The following is a 20,412-nucleotide window of genomic DNA, read 5'->3' on the forward strand; positions in this document are numbered from 1 at the left end:
AATGGTTCGAGGCTCCTGAGAGAGTTGAAACTTAGTGGCCATGCAGCGAACTCCTGGAAAAGGTTTAAACATGACTTCACCATTGACATGCAAGGTACAGGAATGGATGAAAAGAAGATCCTCAAAAGGTAACCATGTTTTTGCCTGTAGCAGGGCATGAGGCAGCAGACATTTTCTGGCTGTGCAATCAAGGCAGAAGGAAGAGGAATTTTTTATCAGGAGGTGTGCCAGAAATTGGATGAGTATCGCATGCCCAAGAGAGCAATGAGATTTATGAAAGATTTAAGTTTTCCCTCAGAGGAAGGGGAATCGATACAGACTTTAATAAATGATTCAGAAATGCAACTGTGGGACCCTAACGGCTTCATTAATTAGAGATCAGATAGTGTTGGGGGTTGGAGACTGTGAACTTTTTGTTTAAAAACTCCTGCAAGACTGCGATCTGACTCGTGAAAGGGCCGTCCAGGCTGCGAGGCTAGAATGCAAGTATTAAAAGAAAACCTTTCTAAGTCTTTGCGTTGGTACGATTTCTGAGGACAGAAGCCACAGGAATCCCAGATATAGTAGGAGCAGGTTTTCATGTGTGTTTTCATGCACACATACCTGAATTAATACCTCGTCAAGAGAAGTGCATACAGTGGTACCTCGGGTTACATACGCTTCAGGTTACATACGCTTCAGGTTACAGACTCTGCTAACCCAGAAACAGTGCTTCAGGTTAAGAACTTTGCTTCAGGATGAGAACAGAATTCGGCGGCGCGGCAGCAGCAGGAGGCCCCATTAGCTAAAGTGGTCCTCAGGTTAAGAACAGTTTCAGGTTAAGTACGGACCTCCGGAACGAATTAAGTACTTAACCTGAGGTACCACTGTACAGTATGCAAGCAGCTGGAGACACAATCATTGCCCTGCAATGTGGAAGTGTTGCGACGCTTGCGAAAAATAAAACCGCTTTGCAAAAAAAAGTATGTTACCAACCAAGGCAAGCTCAGAAGAAAATTCAAGGGTTAGCTGATATCTCCCCACAAGGCAAAGCAGAGGTATATTTCCACATGAGGAATGGACCGTTCCCTTTTAAACAAGTGGAATTGTGGCGGAATAAAAGTTGGACACGGGATTACAGGTCAATGTCATCACTGGTACAACCTTTCAAAGTCTTCTTTTTTAAAAAAAAACTGGTAGAAAGCAAAATCTGAGATTGAGGGCTTATGCTGGGGAAGAAATGATGCACAGAGGTGTCTGTGAATTGCAGAACAGGTTCCAAGTTTGAATGGAGGTCATCCTAGTTCAATAGTGTGTGGGAACACAGAACCTTTCCTATATTCTAGTTAAAAGACTGCACATCATAAGGCAAACCAAAGATATTCACATTGTATCCCGATGTCTTTGAAGGGACACAGGCAAGGTGGAAAGTGTATACAGTGGTACCTCGGTTTTCAAACATAATCCGTTCCAGAAGACCTTTCGAGTTCCGAAATGTTCGAAAACCGAAAACTCAATATGGAAAACTCTATATGGAAGCCGCATGACATGTTTGACTTCTGAAAAGTGTTCAAAAACTGAAGCATTTACTTCTGGGTTTATGGCATTCAAGTTCAGAAACATTCATCTACAGAGACGTTCAAAAACCAAGGTACCACTGTATAAAATCCAATTAACAGAGCCAAAGAAACTAGTGGTATATGCACCTTGCAGAAGTTCCTTCGGCCCTCACGAAAAGACTAGGAGAACTCAAACTTCTGGAGATTGTTGAAAATGTCGAAGAGCCCATGGAACAGGTCCATTTTTCAATACTCACAAAGAAGAAACATACAGGATGTCGCTCACATTGTGCCTGGATCCATTGAAAGAAGTTCAGTTTTGGGGTCATGACATGGGCAAAATATTTTTCAAATTTAGATGCCTCTCCAGGATTCTGGCGAATACCATTAGACTAGAGGGGCTCATGAATTTTCAGTACACTTATTATTGCTTCCACGGATAGCCATTTGATATTAAATCTGCCTCCAATCGAAAACACAGTGGAAATTGTGAAGTGTTTGCTGAAAAAGCTCTCGGATACAAAAATGTATGCCTTACTTGGCATAGCTGGATTACAGGGGTGGAAATGGGAAAATTCCCTGCTGAGCTCTTATTTATTAGAACACTCAGGACCAAACTGCTATCGCTGGAACACCTTAACTCTGACTCAGCTTGAAGTGTTCAGTAAAAAAAGCAAAAGGAAAAGGGTAAAGGGACCCCTTGGCTTCTCACCCTGCCTTCTCACCCTGCCTCCGACCTAACCTCCTAAACTAGATATGGGAGGTACCCCATTTATCCTTACATCCTCCTTTTTTAAAACAATGTGTCTCTCTGGGGCCTTCTGGTTTTGAGTGTACCTTCTCAGAATCATTTCTGAAGATGCTTCATTTCCCCACCCCCCTGAGGTATTACTACAGTGTTTTCCTCCTGCTTCCATTCCCTGTTGTGTTACTCCTCCTTTCTTCTCTCCTTCCTCTCTTTCTGGTATCTGGAGGAGATGCCATTGGTTATGTCGCAATATTTCTCCAACGGAAGTCTGCATGTCGCATGATCTAGGGGCTACTTCTTGGCTTGACAACACCCTCTGGGTTCATGGGGTACAATGGAGTTGTAGAGGGATCTCGGTGCTCATGAATTTGTGCCATAATATTGCATAGAGGGACGTGGGTGGCGCTGTGGGTTAAACCACAGAGCCTAGGACTTGCCAATCAGAAGGTCGGCGGTTCGAATCCCCACGACGGGGTGAGCTCCCGTTGCTCGGTCCCTGCTCCTGCCAACCTAGCAGTTCGAAGGCACGTCAAAGTGCAAGTAGATAAATAGGTACTGCTCTGGCGGGAAGTAAACAGCATTTCTGTGCGCTGCTTTGGTTCACCAGAAGCTGCTTAGTCATGCTGGCCACATGACCCGGAAGCTGTACGCCAGCTCCCTCGGCCAATAAAGCGAGATGAGCGCCACAACCCCAGAGTCAGCCACAACTGGACCTAATGGTCAGGGGTCCCTCTACCTTTACTTCTTCTTCAAGCCCTCTAACCTGCTCCTCATTAAACAGAGAACATTGCAGCAGAAACTGTAATTAAAAATGTGAAATTAGAAAGGAATAAACCCCCGCCTTTATATGTTTTCCCTTTTCAGTTTTACAAAGCCTTTCCCCTAACGTTAATTCAACCGCTAACCAAAGTTAGCAGGGAGAGGAAATTTCTCATTCTTAGGGGCAACCAAACGTCAATCATTTTCCCCAATCTAGAAAATGAAACATTCCTAACACTTCTTATTGGCCAGTTTTTGTTTTCTTAGTTGTGACAAGATATTTCTGGCAGTGCTGGCCAAAATACCAGATGTCATTGCGCAACGTAAGATTTGGATTTGTCAGTAGACTCCCAAATATTTTTAATATATCTACAGTTGTACCTTGGTTTTAGAACAGCTTAGTTCTCAAACGTTTTGGCTCCCGAACGCCGCAAACCTGGAAGTGAGTGTTCCAGTTTGCGAACTGTTTTTGGAACACGAACGTCCAACGAGGCTTCCGCAGCTTCCGATTGGCTACAGGATTTTAACAGTGGGTTCGTAAGTGGCTGTGGAGGCCAGTTCGGATCCACACATCCTTCCACAGTGGGAACATAGGTTTCCGGGAGGGAGTTGATCACGGTGTGGATTTGCCAAGTGTGCCTTCCTCTTAGCACGTTTCTCCCTTGTGTCCTGAGTTCGAGTGTCTTCAAAGCCCATGACACCTTTGGTAAAGGCTGTTCTCCAACTGGAGCGCTCGCAGGCCAGTGTTTCCCAGTTGTCGGTGTTTATACTACATTTTTAAAGATTTGCCTTGAGAGAATCTTTAAACCTCTTTTGTTGACCACCAGCATTATGATTTCAATTTTTCAGTTCAGAATAGAGTAGTTGCTTTAGAAGACGATAATCAGGCACCCGTACCACCTGAGGGCCTAAGTTCGTCTTGTCCATTCATTTCAGTAGGTCCACTCTGAGTTAGTTAGTTAGTTAGTTAGTTAGTTAGTTAGATACAACCCCCTAACTTTTAATAAAAGGTTGTCAAGTCTCCCAAATAAGGGAATGTTTCTCATTTATAAATTATCATTGCAGCATCGCCACCCACCTGAATATATCATTTACCAAATCCAACAGCAACAAAAACTTATGGGCACAGCTAGTATTCTCTTTTTAAGAAAAAGAAGCAATGTCAATGTCGCCGCATCAATATTTAGTCTGGTACATACATATTTTAAGATTAAAAGTTGCTGGGGAAATGGGATCAAAACCATGACGCCATGAAGGAGGAATGGCAGACAAAATGGATGGAATATGCAGAAATGTCAAGTTTAACCAGTAGAATAAGAGATCAGGAAGAAGAGTGGGAAATGTTTGGAAAATATCTGAAGATTCATTGCAAGCAAATTAAAACGCTAGCAGGATTAGAGTGAATTCAGCACTGTATAATTTAGCTGGGAGAAAAAACTAATATGGAGTAATTAGAATATGCAGCAGCAGAGGATAATTAGAATGAACCATGGAAGAAGGGGAGGGAAGGTGATGAATAAATATATTGTCTGTTCTTTTTGATGAATGTAAATGTAGAAGTGACATTATATTAAAACAGCAACAACAACATTACACTACAGATCGTTTTCTTTTTTTCCAATTAAAATTGCCTTCTTCCCTTCCATGAAACTGCCATTTCCCCCGCAGTAGGAATATGCAGGCACCCTGAGACCCCGTATATATTTTCTTCCTGCAGTGCGCACCACAGTCCCAACAGGAGAGAAAATAACTGGCAAAAATCCCGCAATTCACCATTTTATAAAACAGTCACACTCTGCTTTACTTTTTTGTCACGCACATAGGAATGGGAAAAGGGGCCAGGGAGGTGGGTTGTGGGAGGTTTTTTTTGCTTTTTTTGCCAATTGTAAAATAATAATAAAAATTACATCCTTGGGGACGTGGGACATAAGTATGTGTAAAAATGTTATTTTAAAAAAAATGTGGGAGGGGGGATTGGGGAGGAGGTTGAGAGCTCCTGTTTATTATAGGATAAACAAAACTTTTTTTAAAAAAAACAAGAAACTCATAGTTTCTGTCTCTCGCTCTCTCTTTCTATAGGACGCCCAAAAGAAAATTGGGCTGATTGAACGGGAAAACAAGACCCTGTCGACACGCCTAGCTCATATATATCGCGGCACAGGCTTGGTAGACTGCTGGAACCCGTACCAAAAAAAGAGGTGGGCAGTTGTGAGTCTTTAATGCCTCTACGCTATTCTTCCGGGAGTGCCAGCTTGGCCCCACAGCCGTGGTTGCTCGGGGCTGTGGGTGCCATGCAGCGTGCATGGCCCTGGGGCTGAAATTTGTGGAATAAAGGTATTCATGGACTAAAGGTAAAGGGAGCCCTGACCATTAGGTCCAGTCGTGGCCAACTCTGGGGTTGTGACGCTCATCTTGCTTTACTGGCCAAGGGAGCTGGCGTACAGCTTCTGGGTCATGTGGCCAGCATGACTAAGCCGCTTCTGGCAAACCAGAGCAGTGCACGGAAACGCCGTTTACCTTCCCACTGGAGTGGTACCTATTTATCTACTTGCACTTTGACATGCTTTTGAACTGCTAGGTTGGCAGGAGCTGGGACCGAGCAATGGGAGCTCACCCCGTTGTGGGGATTCGAACCGCCAACCTTCCGATCAGCAAGTCTTGGCTCTGTGGTTTAACCCACAGCGCCACCCGCATCCCTATCTTCATGGAATAGGATGTCCCTATTTTCCCCATAGAAATGTTGAAGGGTCTGTCATACTGGCCAGGAGGGCAGAGGGTGGCAGCTGACTGAATTCTAGCAAGAACTTTGGCCTATAGAGCACACAGAGCCTGACTTTCCTGATGTGTTGAGGGACCAGGACCCTCCATAGGAGGTGAATCACCAAAAGCCACCTGCTGGAGACCCTGGTTGGAGTCCTCCCTGCATCACAGGCTGCCTCCTCATTGTTATCTATTTAATACATGAGTCGTAAAAGGGGTGTCTCAGAACCAGCTGCTTTTCATGACAGTAAGCTGTTCATTCATATGGTATAGAATAAGAAAGCTTAATCTCTAGTGAGTCGCCTATCTCTCCCCACTGGCTCCATTTTGAGACTGATGAAATAAAAAGGGGGATAAAGTTTGCATTGTAATTTTTATCACTGGTAAAGAAATAATAACTATAAAAATAACAGAACAAACAACAGTCAGCTGCCAGTTGACGCAAAGAAAGATTCCTTTTTAAAAAATTAGAGGGGTTTTGTATTAAAAGATTTTATTGTGTTACAAAACAAACAAATAAATGGGGGGGAGTATTTAGGGCTTTAACACCAAGCCAGGTACGTCTTCCCTCTTGCTTAAAACTTAAATCTTCTTACCTCGGAAGCTTGCTCACAATTCTGTGACATTTTAATTGCCCTGCTATGGATTTTGGATCCCTCCTCCTAATTTATTCCCAGGGTGGGGAGGGCAAAGGAAAACGTCTAAGGATAAACTTTTTACTTGCATTGCATTTTTATAGCAATAACGTGACAAGAGCTCTTTGACTGGCTCATGACCAGTCAAGAGGAGTGATGTTTTCAACAGATGCCCATCCGCTTCGCATCTTCTTGCTCTCTTTTCCATTTAATGAAAGACACACATTTTTGGGTGGGGACAGTCACATCCTAATGAGGTGGATTTTAATATGAGATGGCTGAAGAAAGATGCTCTCCATAGTGCGACAGCTGTCCCAGGATTCCCCACGTGGTCACAAGGGATCTAGAGATACACCTCCTGGATCCTTTCTGGTTCCAGCCGGAGGGGCAGTACCCAATAAAAGGGATGCGGGTGGCGCTGTAGTCTAAACCACTGAGCCTCTTGGGCTTGCCGATCGGAAGGTCGGCGGTTCGAATCCCCACAGTGGAGTGAGCTCCCATTGCTCTGTCCCAGCTCCTGCCAACCTGGCAGTTCAAAAGCACGCAAGTGCAAGTAGATAAATAGGTACCACTGTGGCAGTAAGGTAAACGGTGTCTATATGCGCTCTGGTATCCGTAACGGTGTTCCATTGCGCCAGAAGCGGTTTAGTCCTGCTGGCCGCATGACCCAGAAAGCTGTCTGTGGACAAACGTTGACTCCCTTGGCCTGAAAGTAAGCTGAGTGCCACAATCCCATAGTCGCCTTTGGCTGGACTTCACCGTCCAAGGGTCCTTTATCCAATAAAATAGTACCGTATTTGGAGGGAGTCAAAGATGCTGCAGAGTAGATTTTGAGGCAGCAACTCTCCAGCCAGAAACCAGCATCTCCATGAGCTACTCGTCTTAGAATCTTGGAATCATAGAATTGTAGAGTTGGAAGGGGCCCTTAAACGTGATGGGCTCCTTCCAATGTTCCACCAGCAAAACTCTACTCGCACAGTGAGACCCTTCCTCTCCTTCTCCATTCACCCCCAAATCTGCTCTGGAAGGTCTCTTGAACCCTTCAGAACTGATTTTGAGGGTGCAGAGTGAGGACGCTGTAGGGGATTGGAGGGGAATCCAAGTGCCACCATCGAGAAGGCCCTCTGCCTGGATCCCTGTAACCTCACTTCTCACAGTGAGGGAACCGCCAGAAGGCCCTCAGAGCTGGACCTCAGTGTCCGGGCTGAACGATGGAGGTGGAGACGCTCCTTCAGATATACTGGGCCAAGGCCGTTTAGGGCTTTAAAGGTCAGAAATTACACTTTGGTGCTGAAACCAACCGCCTTTCCCCACTTTTCCAGGGCATCCCCTGGGAATGTGGAGTGTTTCTCCACACCCTAGCCTTAACCTGTTTGGGTTTTGCAGTTCACAGCGGCAGAAGCAGAACATAGAACTTGTGAGGATTACCGTGGAGAATCAGGGAATCCTTAAGAGGATCCGAGAGAGAAAGCCAACCTATGACCGGAAGCAGTCAGAGATTGACTGGGAGGCAAGTGCACCCTTCCCCATATATATAAAAAATGCAGCCAAACCTCCATTTCCTTAGTAAACGTTCAAGTCTTTAAGGTTCAGCTTGATATGAGGCCAACTTGGCTGTACTTTGAAGAGGTGGGCAAGGTATAATAGTTATGAAAAAGACAAGTGCAGCTACATGTGAAAAAGTCAAATGTGAGCTTGTGTCCAGCACCAGAACACTGAGAGTAGAAAAATGTGTGTGGATTGTAATGAAATATACCATGTTAAGGCAGCAGTCCTATGCAGACAGACTTGAAAGTAAGTCCTACTGAAATCAGGAGGCTGCGTGCACATTCCTGTCTCCCACAGTTGTTTTGCAAAGCTGCGGACACACAGCATTCGCCAGAATCCCCATCTATCCTGGAGTTTCTTGAGAAATACTGCGTTTTGATGCCTTTCTCCCCAAACCAATTTCAATACAATCAAATTTCAAGATGTTGTTGTTGTTGTTTAGTTGTTTAGTCATGTCCAACTCTTCGTAACCCCATGGACCAGAGTATGCCAGGCACCCCTGTCCTCCACTGCCTCCCACAGCTTGGTCAAACTCATGCTGGTAGCCTTGAGAACACTATCCAACCACCTCTTCCTCTGTCATCCCCTTCTCCTTGTTCCCTTGATCTTTCCCAACATCAGGGTCTTTTCCAGGGAGTCTTCTTTTCACATGAGGTGGCCAAAGTATTGGCGCCTCAGCTTCATGGTCTGTCCTTCCAGTGAGCACTCAGGGCTGATTTCCATCAGAATGAAGAGGTTTGATCTTCTTGCAGTCCTTAAGAGTCTCCTCCAGCACCATAATTCAAAAGCATCAATTCTTCGGCAATCAGCCTTCTTTATGGTCCAGCTCTCACTTCTATACATCACTACTGGGAAAACCATAGCTTTAACTATACGGACCTTTGTCGGCCAGGTGATGTTTCTGCTTTTTAAGATGCTGTCTAGGTTTGTCATCGCCTTTCTCCCAAGGAGCAGGCGTCTTTTAATTTCATGACTGTTGTGACCATCTGCAGTGATCATGGAGCCCAAGCAAGTAAAATCTCTCACTGCCTCCATTTCTTCCCCTTCTATTTGCCAGGAGGTGATGGGCCCAGTGGCCATGATCTTCGTTTTTTTGATGTTGAGCTTCAGACCATATTTTGCGCTCCCCTCTTTCACCCTCATTATGAGGTTCTTTAATTCCTCCTCACTTTCTGCCATCAAGGTTGTGTCATCTGCATATCTGAGGTTGTTGATGTATCAAAACAACCCCGTTCCCTCTCTGCCCACTGGTTTAGACAGTGGGTGACTAATTGTGTTTTTTGGAATGGAGGCGGGGGTCTGTTTTAAAGGATTGGGCCTGTGGGCGAGGCCTGTAGGATATTAGTGGGACTCTTCCTTTTTTAAGCTAAAAATAGCATATTTTTACGCCAATAAAACTCAGAAACGCGAGGAGTTAGGAGTCCAACGTTGTTTATTGCAAAGCAATAGGTTACAGTCGGATCGTTCTTTGGACCAGGCAGTGGTATTTATAACAAAGCATTTCAATTTCCACCAATCATATACATCATTGCCTCATTTCATGTTTTACACATGCGCAATTATCGTTGTTGTTTAGTCGTGTCCGACTCTTTGTGACCCCATGGACCAGAGCATGGTGCCCTTATCTGGAAAGCAGCTGCTGCCGAGAGAGAAAAAGACTTCAGAGAGGATGAGGCTTAAAAGTCAGAGAATTGGTGCAGGCGGAAGGGGTTAATCCCCTTTGCCTCAACACTGTGACATATCCAGATTCTCTCTGTGTGAGAGAGAGATCTCCTTTGAAGCATAGAAAGAACCCTCTGCCTAGGCCAGTGTTTCTCAACCTTGGGGCTCCAGCTGTTTTGGGGACTACAACTCCCATCATCCCTGATGGCCCATCCATGGCCCTGCTAGCTATGGATGATGGAAGTTGTAGTCCAAAAACAGCTGGAGGCCCAAGGTTGAGAAACACTGGCCTTGAGGGCGAGCCTAGAACTTCGATGCATTCCTTGCTTTTATCAGTGGCTGCTTAATATCTACATTTTCAAGAAAATGTAGCAGCTCAGTCAATTTTGCGACTCTCCCCGCCAGCAGTTGTAGAATATGGTAACCGGTTATGATCATGTTGGAGCTGGGGAACAGGGTGGGAGCAGCAAGCCACATTCCCCGAAGCTCATGCGTGGGAAACGACTGTTCCAACCTTGTTATTAGCAAGAAGGGAGAGGGTGCGGGGTTTGTGTCGCTCGCCGTCACGTTTTGGCGTTCTCCCCCTCCTCCCTGGTCTCATTATTCTGCAAAGCCGCCTTCCCCGATATCTTTTGTCGGTGGAATTAAAATCTCTCCCGAAAAGTCGAGCGGTGTCTCCTCTACGTCAACAAGCCTCCCACAGGCAGTGGAGAAGGCAGATGGCACAGCTGCAACCTTCTGTCTTAGCACAAAAGTTTCTGCCCCTTTGTTCCTCTTCTGAAACTGGGGACTAGGCGATGGTGCTTTGCCGTCACAGATCGAGAGAAGGGAGTTTTGCTCTCATTCGCCTGTACCCTAAACACTTTCCTTCGTTGCACACACCCCAACTCCCCCCCCCCCATTGTGCACTCGTGGTGTGCATGTTACAGGTGACCAGTGCTGCTTTCAATACCAGTTACAGATAGGTAGCCGTGTTGGTCTGCCATAGTCAAAACAAAATAAAAAAATTCCTTCCAGTAGCACCTTAAAGACCAACTAAGTTAGTTCTAGGTATGAGCTTTCGTGTGCATGCACACTTGGTATCTGAAGAAGTGTGCATGCACACGAAAGCTCATACCTAGAACTAACTTAGTTGGTCTTTAAGGTGCTACTGGAAGGAATTTTTTTATTTTGCTTTTGATACCGTTTGTGCCTGCAAATGTTCCAGGGCAGGCATGTGCATTCGTTTCCAATCTGCGCACCTCCCGCAACTTCCTGACGAAATCCTGTGGGATTTTATACCTGCACATCATGGCTGTCAACTTTTCCCTTTTCTTGCGAGGAATCCTATTTGGAATAAGGGAATTTCCCTTTTAAAAAAAGAAAATGTTGACAGCTATACCTCCACTGTCACAGAGGCATCGTACCTCTGTGTCAGGCACCAGGGGATCCAACCCCCATGGGCAGGCCGCCAGGAACGGATAAGACAAGCAAAAGTTCTTACCAACTGCTTTTTATTCAATGTTCACAGAGACAGGCTTGGAAATGCCGCCTCTTGGAATAAGAGTGTTACTCCGAGTGAGTCTTCACCCCCTCCCTCTCGTGCATCATCTCTCACCCCCCTCTCATTTGAGCTCTCTGCTCTCCTACTTTCAATGCTCGCTGGGTTCTGGGAGAGAGTGGGTCTGGGATGCTTTCTAAAGACAGTGTGTCCGTCATCTGTCCACTGCTCTGGTGCATCTTCTTCCTCCTCTCCCATTATTTCCCAGCTTTCCCCCTCATCTGCCTCTGAGCTGTGACCTCCCTCAAACCCCAGTTGTAATTCTGAACCGTCTTCTTCTTCTCTGGAACGGTCAGGCTGGGTAGGTGGTCTCCGCCATTCCTCCTCTGCCCGGTCCCTGGCACTCTGCTCTGAATATCGGTTACAGGGAATTGCAGGTGGACTCATGCAGGCTTCCTCACCAACATCTGGTCAGCCACTGGGAGAACAGGATGCTGGATTAGAAGTGCCACTGGCCTGATCCAGCCCCAGAGCTCTTATGTTCTTAAGACCACAAACGCTCTGCTTTATTTGTTCATCTTGCTTTTGTTGAGCTGTAGTGTAAGAGCACTGCTGCAGGCAGCATCACAAAACAATAATGTGTAGATGGCCCAGTGTGAATCCTGCACCAATGACATGTCACAGAATACATCCACCAAATAACAACTCCAAAAAAACCATTCCAGAGGTGCCCCATTTGTTTTTTCCCTTGCCGCTTCCAGAAAACTCAGGCCAGGTTATAATAATACAAAGGCAATGAAAACCAGTGAATTGACTATACTACAACATAAAGAAAAGGCAATCTATAAATATATGCTAGAGAAACAATATTCGGCCCATCCAAAAGGATAGCTCACTGAGCTCAATAAGACTTTGCTTCATTTGAGAAAGGAAGTCCACTGTTACAGGTAAGCCACTTGAAAAACGGTTACTGTGTTTTTCCGCGTATAAGACACCCCCAGGTATAAGACTAAATTTGGGGGACTAAATTTAAAGAAAATGAGGGGAGATGGCCCCAAGCTGTTGAGCTTTTTTTAAAAATAATAATAATAATTTTTATTCATTTTTCAAACACATAATAAGGACAAACAAAACACAAAACAAAAACATACAAAACATTTAAACATGTATAATTTCATAATCTAATTTTCCTGTAACTTCTTTCAGTCGACTTCCCCATACCTCCCTTTCACTGCATCCTTATTTTAAAAAGAATTTTTTAGCAACCCTTTAGTCAAATTACCCATTTAGATCCCTTCATTACATTCCCATAAATTTATTGATTACAGCTGTAATTCTCTGCTTCTTACCCCTTGATGTCAAGGGGCAAGCTGTTGAGCTTTTTAAAGGGGGAATTGCATGTGTGCCATCACCCCAATGTGCACCTCCCGCAGTGGCATGGGGAGGGGGAGTTGCACACCCGCCAACCAGCTGGCTGGCGGCGCACAGCTTTCCCCCCCCCACACACACACACTACTATCCATGTATAGGACGAGCCCAGTTTTTTGACATGATTTTTGAGTCAAAAAACCTCGTCTAATACATGGAAAAATACGGTATGTCCCTGTGGAGATGTCAGTACTGAATCGGTGGCTCATGTCCTCCTGGCTTGCAGTCTTTATAAAGATTTGAGGAGTGAAGTTATCACCCCTCTATTACTATTACTGTCCATTCCAGGATGCCCAACCACTGTTACAGTGTCCTTTCCCTTGGCAGATCAAGGTGAGCAGGTGATAGCAAAGGTTGCAAGATTTTTAGCCAGGGCAATTAGAAGAAGATCCATTATTTGACTATTGATCCAAATCCCCAAAATGTATTTTATATAATTGGCTTTTTACCTTTATCTTCTGTATACTGCATTTTGTTTGTTTTATTGCTGTGGCTGGTGGCTGATGCAAATAAAATCCATTCATTCATTCAGGTAAGTCACTAAGAATCTGACTCTACCTTAGGGGGCAGTTTTGCTCAGTCAAATGCAGTGGGTCACGGAGAAGGAAAGGGGCGTGTTTATATAACGCTCCGTCCCATAGGACGCACCTACTTTTTTGGGGGGGGAATAAAGGGGAAAAAAATCCTTTATTTCCCCCCCAAACCAGGTCGGGGAACAGTGGGATGGCGGCGCTGCGCCTCCCCGCTGTCCCCCGAGCTTCTGGGGCTGGCCGATGTCTGTCCGGCGCGTGGGGCGCTCTGCTTCAGGGCGCCATGCGCTCCGGGCGGCAAGCTGCTACCTGCAGGGTAGGGAGCCCTGCGGGGAACTCCTGCAGGGCTCCCCACGCTGCGGATGGCTGTCTGGCACGCGGGGCGCTCTGCTTCAGGGTGCCTTACCCGCCGGGCGGCAGGCTGCAGACACCTGCGCGAAGCACGGGGCGTCCTCCAAAGGGCGCCCCGTGCTCCACGCTGCCGGTTGCCGCCCGCAAGCCTTGCGCGCCCGGGGGGAGTTCCCCCGGGCACGCAAGGCTTGCAGATAGCTTCCTGGAGCCTGGAGAGCGAGAGGTGTCGGTGCACACCAACGCCTCTCGCTCTCCAGACTTCAGCGAAAGCCTGCATTCGCCCCATAGGACGCACACACATTTCCCCTTCATTTTTGGAGGGGGAAAAGTGCCTCCTATAGGGCGAAAAATACGGTAGTTCTCGGTCTTCTGCACCTACACTAGGAAATTAGCTGTATTTTGTACCAGCTGCTGGTTTGGGATCATTGTCAACAGCCCAGCCCTGCATAGAATGCACTACTACAGCAATTTAGCCTTGAGGTCAGGAAGATCCAACAGCATTGGTTAAATAGCATCATAAGGAAATAATACGCAGTTGAAAATGTTGACAATAGGACCTAGGGAGGGGGGCAGTCTCGAGATTCAGAGAAATCTCTTTCTATGGATATGTATTTGGTAGTTATTTATATTTGTAAAATCAAATAAAAACCATTTCAAACGAACAAAATAGCACCACTGACTAGTTTGTGACTTTGGTTGTCTTCACCCCTGCAGAATTCAAGGAAATATCTGAGGACCAGCACTCGCTTTCTAATTTCAAACCACGAGTAAGTATGAAGCACAGTCCAGACCATGTTGTTGGTGGGGTGGGTGGATGTACACACATACACACAGCTACAACAGAATAAATCTACCACAAATGCAGTACTGTGTTAACATGTTGCAGAATGCACCAGACACCAGTCTGGAGGGGCCCTTACTTAACTTGCTCCAGGGTTAAACCCTGGACAACAGCCCAGAGTATGATTGAAGGCTCTGGTCCCTTTAAATCTCCACCCTCTGGAGGCTATTTCATGTATTACTAGACTAGCCTCTGAGTCAGCATTGTACTAAGAGCTCAGCGCCCATGCAGATCAAAAGCTGGCCCAATAATGAGCATGAACTTGACGTTCATGTAAGTGTAACACTGTCATATTTACGATGTTTTTGAATTATCTTTCATGGCTTTTTGTATGTACAATGCAATGACAGCATGACGTGTGTCATTTGGCAATATATCTCAACTGCCCTGAAGAAGACATACGAAATGAAGACCATACCCGGGCGTCTCATCGACAGGAGTCCTTTGTGTACACAAGATTTACACAAGATTTACTCCATACACAAGATTTACTCCATAGTTGAACTATTGAACTCTTGTTCTCAGTTATACTGAATAGCAATTTGCAAGAATATATATATATAACGAAAGCATATATATATATATATTCAAGTTCTTTGTGACTGTACATAAATACCTTGTGTGGAGGATATTATTTTGAGTCATAAAACCAATTGCATTGGGACATTCAGTGCATATTATACTTTCATTGTATAGAGTTGTGTTCATTTTGTTTTGATTAGATTCTATTCTCTCTGTTCCTTCGTTGTTGGATCCAGGGTTAACCCCTGGCACAAGAAATAGGCTCTGGAGCTGAGCCCTGGCAGGGTGACTTGTGGCCCCGCGTAAGCCCAACAAAGCATTAAAGGGCCCGCCTTTCTCTGATGAAACAGCTACGCTTCCCTGTCTAATATTTCCCCTTCTGATTTGTTGCAGGAAGCTAGGCGCTGTGAGGAATAGCAAACCATTTGGGCCTGTTCGAAGTTCAACAGCTAGTTGATGGCACCGCCAACAACTGGCTGGTTTCTTTGTTAGGTTTTCAGAATTAAACATGATGCGCGGAAAGAACGTCTCTTCCTTGCTTCCCTTATGCCAAGTTTGCCAGCGCCAAGGCACACACCTTCTCAGGGTTCTGTTCAAATTCATGAAAAAGAATATTAAAGCCATGTCAGTATTTGCTGTGAAGGCAAATCCTACCAGCCAGTCAGTCAACAAAATACTTGCTGCTGAAGATATTGCCCATATGTTGTGGTTTGGAGATACCATACTTCCTTTCTTTGCTTTTGGATTGAAGTTTAGTAGCAGATAAGCACTGTGTACTCGGCTCTCCCTTAGGAACTCTTCTCCCCACACCAGCCAGAGCTGACAATACTTCTTCTTCACTGAATCTGATCATGTGGAGATGGGCAAGTCCAGCCCCTGTAATATACAGAATAATACACTCCCGTGATAAATATATTTATTAAATTAAGAACATCAGGGAACCAGTGCTCATTTGAAAGTATTTCTTTGCCGAAGATTAATTCAAATACTGAGTATCACAAAACTTATTGAAATAATGAAACAAGAGTAGAGATGGGATTGCGTCCCACTGTACAGATTGGGGGCGGGCGAAGACATTAAGGTGAGGCAAGCAGGGATGGCTCAATGCCAACATGGCTGATTGTGCTTATTTCAGAGAAGTAGCACACATGAAAAGAAAACATCCAAACCTTGCCAGAAGCCAGCAAAACTGCCCACGGCCGCAATCCTAAGCACACTTACCTGGGAGTAAGCCAAACTTAACAGACTTACTTCCGAATAGAAAAAATATATGCATATGGCTGAATGGCACATATTAAAGCTGTTCACAAATGGATAAGTAAAGTTTGTTCCTAAGTGTCCACAGGCTGCCTTAGGTCAGAATGAACTGAGGCAATGTGTTATTTCCCGTTCTACCGATAGCTCTGAGAGAAAATGTACCAAATCTTTCTCCTTTCCACCCCATTGCACCATGGATAAGCACTGAAAGCACGGAGCGTTTGCCGATATTACTTGATCATCTGTCACCAGGTAGCTGTAGTAATCATTTGTATTTAAGCACGCAGGGCTGAAAATGCCTCATGCCACACACAGGAGCAGCCCTTTCTCCTTAAGAGGTTCTTCACATGCAGTTTTTGTTCTCTGGCGGTTGCTTCCTTGCGCAAGACATGCACAGCCCGGTCTCACAGAATAAGCGGCCGTGGGGGAAAAATAAATGATGGCTTTCGCGGAATGCACCCAAGTTGCAGGAGGAAGTTGATAAGGCAACATCTACGTAGCAGCATCTACCTAGTGATGGAATAGGAGCATTTACATCAAATGCCAATCAAAGGAAGAAGAAGGGGTGGGGAAGAGAATATACTTCAAACATTCTTCAAACTAGAAACAGGGATTGAAATTCGGAGCAAACAATTGGGGAGTACATCTGAGAGTACAGCACAAGTAAACAAAACTCCACAGCTCTCATCCAGACAGTGAGCCATAGCAAAATAACCACATTTACCATGTGTGCCAACTCAAGCTGAGACAATGGATTGTTCCACTTTCAACATCACAAAGCGAATTATTTATACAGGAGGAATCAAACTGGTGTGATTTTTCCATCTCTCTACCTTCAATGAACCCTTTTCAGCATCGTTTTGTCCGCTGAGGGGTCACCTGAGCATCTGCCATGGAACCCCCACATGCTTCCTTCCCATGACCTTGGGCTATGTTCCAAGGTCGACACTCTATTTATGCAAGTCAGTGTCTTTAACCATCTGCTCACATCAACTGAGATGGGTATCATAGATCACACCATGATATCCCCTGCTGAAGGCTGGCAATGGTGGATAAAGTCTCTTTCAAGGACACATGTCTGCTACAGTTAACTGGTTCACTGAAGAAAGAACCACTTGTATGTTTCCAAAAAAAACACACCTCCAAATGCAGTTTTGAAACAGATGCGCTAAATCATTGGCCTTCAACTTGTGGGTCAGAAGCCACTACAATGGTACCTTGGAAGTCAAACGGAATCTGTTCCAGAAGTCCGTTCGACTTCCAAAACATTAGGAAATGAAGGCGCGGCTCCCGATTGGCTGCAGGAAGGTCCTGCAGCCAATCAGAAGCCCCGTCAGACGTTCCGGTTCCAAAGAAAGTTCGCAAACCTGAACACTCACTTCCGGGTTTGCGGCATTTGGGAGCCAAAACGTTCGACTCGCAAGGCGTTCGGGATCCAAGGTACGACTGTACTAGGTCACAGATTGATCTAATGTGGGCCGTGACAGCAGCACTAGCACCATAAAAAATGGTTAAAAATAATAATAAAGAAATAGGGCTCCCCAATGCATCTGGTGGGCCTTGGGTCTGAAAACGTTGAAGACCACTGGTCTAAATCATAAGTATATAAAACTTGAGTTTTAAATGGAAAGTTCACGATAAAGGTTTTGGTTGACACACATTAACAGCCCCAGGAAGATCTACTGGAAAGTCTTCCTCTATGGGAATTATTATTACACTGGAATATAAAATTTGCATGGATTTTTTGGAGTGCAGGGGCTGGGGGTCAGGGAAGAAACTAAAACAACCAAGAAACATACTGGGCAGTCTTCTGACTCCTCACACTTATAAACGACTCCCACAACTCCCTCTTCCAACAAACAATGCCAGCAAACACATACAATCCACAAAGCTGCTACGAAAACCCATATTCTGGGGACATCCCAGCATATATACCTCCCTAGCCATTTGTTTATTTGGGATTTTATTTCTAAATAGTTGGTTTTTCTGGTTAGAAAGATGGAAAGTTTCCCGTGCTTCAAGCACACTTCTTAGTCCATTATTTAGGGCAACTTGCAAATACAATAGGAGGCACAGAAACAATCCCCGATGGTCTTTGGCTGCTCAGAATATAGTTAGCTATAGTTGGGGCTATATTTAGGTTACATAACATGGTTCATTTTTCAGGCAGGAAGTTAAGAGCCTTGCTGATTTGCCCTGGGAGATTTCGCCTTTCACAAAAAAAGCACCAACTTTTACCATCTGAAGAAGAGCTCTCCCAGTTCTAGCCTGGTTAAGAAGTAAATAAATGAACGAATAAAAGTACCTTATTTCGTTACATGAACTTAACTCTTTCACTGAATTTATCTTTCCCAGATTGCAGTGATCAACAGAAAAACCGAGCTTGTGTGTTCTTCCTAACATTTTTTGCAGTCTTTGCCTGGAACCACTACATACGGAGCCTTTTTTTTTACACTGCATTTATACTTTTTTGTTCATCCTGTTATCGTTATTTTTGTCGTGAGCAGCCCTAAGATCTTTGTTACAGCACAACCTAGAAATACTGCAAACAAACAAACAAACAAACAAACACAATTGCAAGTTTCCCAAAAGCTAAAGGCTTCTGTCCAGACACCTGGAATCTGACATGACTATTGTCCGGTGGCATACAAAACAAAAATCTCTGGATTGTATCCTGCGGCGCTTTTCCATTCCATTGCAACGTGTGTTTTTTCCGAATGCATTAGAATCTGCTCCCACACAGAGGAAGGTTTCTCTTTGTTTTCATCCCAAGCAAACTGGTTGCTCCAGCAGAGTTCCATTTTCCTTTTGATCATCCACATTATTTACAGCGCATTATCAAACAGGTATATCTCGTTCTCTTTCGTTTGTTGTTCGTTCTTTCTTTGGCACAGCATAGCAGACTACAACCTGACCCAAGAGACTGGCACCCAGAAAGAGTCTGTGTTCAGTTTCTCCAGGATGGTTTTCAGCTGGCTGCAGGCACTCTGCAGATCTTCCTTCACCAGGACAGTGTCAATCAGGTGGCCGTACTGCTCTTCGATGAAGGCAGCCGAGCTGAGCATTTCTTGCTGCTCCTCATCCTGCAAATCAAAAACAAAAAGAACATGAGACGACGTAGCAACCCCCACCAGCTCCGCCATCCCCCCCCAGTGCCCCAAACGACCAGAAGCCACAAGCTCCCCTGCCGCCCAGAATCCCAACCCCCAACTCAAAGCAGCCACCGTGCTGCACTACAGACTCTTGTAGCACCCTAAAGACCCCTGTGGCACACTATGCCGCACCCAGTGCGAAATGCCCCTCTCCCCCGTCCCCCGGCTAGCTACACGGCTGGGGTGCAATACCATTTGGGCATTAGCCAAGAAAGAAAATCTTCAGGTTGAGACATGTTGCCACAGAAAGCAGGTTTTGTTACTTGCAGATAAGCCTGTGAGGGGGAAAGAGACTATGGCCCTTTTTGCACCAAACAATTCAAAGCACTGTTCTATTACTTAATCAGTCATGGTTTCACACACACCCCAAAGAATCATGGGAACTGTAGTTTGTTATGGGTGCTGAGAGTAGTTAGGAGACTCCCTACCTATTCGCCTCACAGAACTACAATGCCCAGAATGGTTTAACAGTCAACTATCCATCTTCACAGGGAATTCTGGGAGCTGTAGTTCTGTGAGGGGAATGAGGGTCTCCTAGCAACTATCAGCACCAATAATAGACCACAGCTCCCAGGATTCTTTGGGGGAGGCCACGACTGCTGCCTTGCGCTTGCCACCAGGAGATAGCTGTTTCCACCTGTCTCATTCCATCCTGTGCTTAAAGCTGTATGTGCCTTTACAAGTCAAAGCCAGCACTCTGAATTGGGCCCAGAAACAAACTGGTAGCCAACGCAGTTAAGCCAGAACCCGTGCTACATGCTCACGTCCTCTGGTTCCATTTAACAATCCAGCCACCACATCCTACATGAGCTGCAGCTTCTAAACAATCTTCAAGGGGAGCCCAACGTACGACACATTGCAGTAGTCTATCCTGGAGATTACCAGCGCATTGCCAACTGAGGCAAGGCTATCCCCTATTCAGCTAGGCTACCAGCTAAAGCTGGTAGAAGGTACTTCTGCTCACGGTGCCTCCAATGGCAGCATTAGGTGCAAATTGTGCGCCTGCTTCTTCAAGTGGAGGGTAAACCCATCCAGAAGAGGATATGTTCCACTAATCTGGACAGAGGAACCAATCGCTAACAGTGTCTCAGTCTTATCTGTTTTGTTTTATATATATATATATATATATAGATAGATAGATAGATAGATAGATAGATATAGATAGATAGATAGATAGATATAGATAGATAGATAGATAGAT

General features: G+C 45.2%; 2 protein-coding genes across 8 annotated transcripts in view; one reads left to right on the forward strand and one right to left on the reverse strand.

Moving 5' to 3' along the window:
* The window catches only part of LOC309328152 (ras-related protein Rab-18-like), a 44,936-nt gene extending 29,609 nt beyond the window's left edge, over positions 1-15,327 (forward strand). For all 3 annotated transcript variants that reach the window (XM_081838150.1, XM_081838151.1, XM_081838152.1), the window contains 4 exons: positions 5,125-5,243; positions 7,827-7,950; positions 14,154-14,206; positions 15,196-15,327. In XM_081838150.1, the coding sequence (XP_081694276.1) occupies positions 5,125-5,243; positions 7,827-7,950; positions 14,154-14,206; positions 15,196-15,259 (360 nt within the window). In that variant the 3' untranslated portion in view covers positions 15,260-15,327. The remainder of the gene's footprint in view (positions 1-5,124; positions 5,244-7,826; positions 7,951-14,153; positions 14,207-15,195) is intronic.
* Positions 15,328-18,383: 3,056 nt separating this feature from the next.
* MPP3 (MAGUK p55 scaffold protein 3) overlaps positions 18,384-20,412 on the reverse strand; it is an 86,981-nt gene continuing 84,952 nt past the window's right edge. For all 5 annotated transcript variants that reach the window (XM_081837903.1, XM_081837905.1, XM_081837904.1 and 2 more), the window contains one exon: positions 18,384-19,142. In XM_081837903.1, coding sequence (XP_081694029.1) covers positions 18,963-19,142 — 180 coding nt within the window. In that variant the 3' untranslated portion in view covers positions 18,384-18,962. The remainder of the gene's footprint in view (positions 19,143-20,412) is intronic.

The sequence above is a fragment of the Podarcis erhardii genome (assembly GCF_964252035.2).
Source record: "Podarcis erhardii genome assembly, chromosome: 13".
NCBI classification, from domain to species: domain Eukaryota; kingdom Metazoa; phylum Chordata; class Lepidosauria; order Squamata; family Lacertidae; genus Podarcis; species Podarcis erhardii.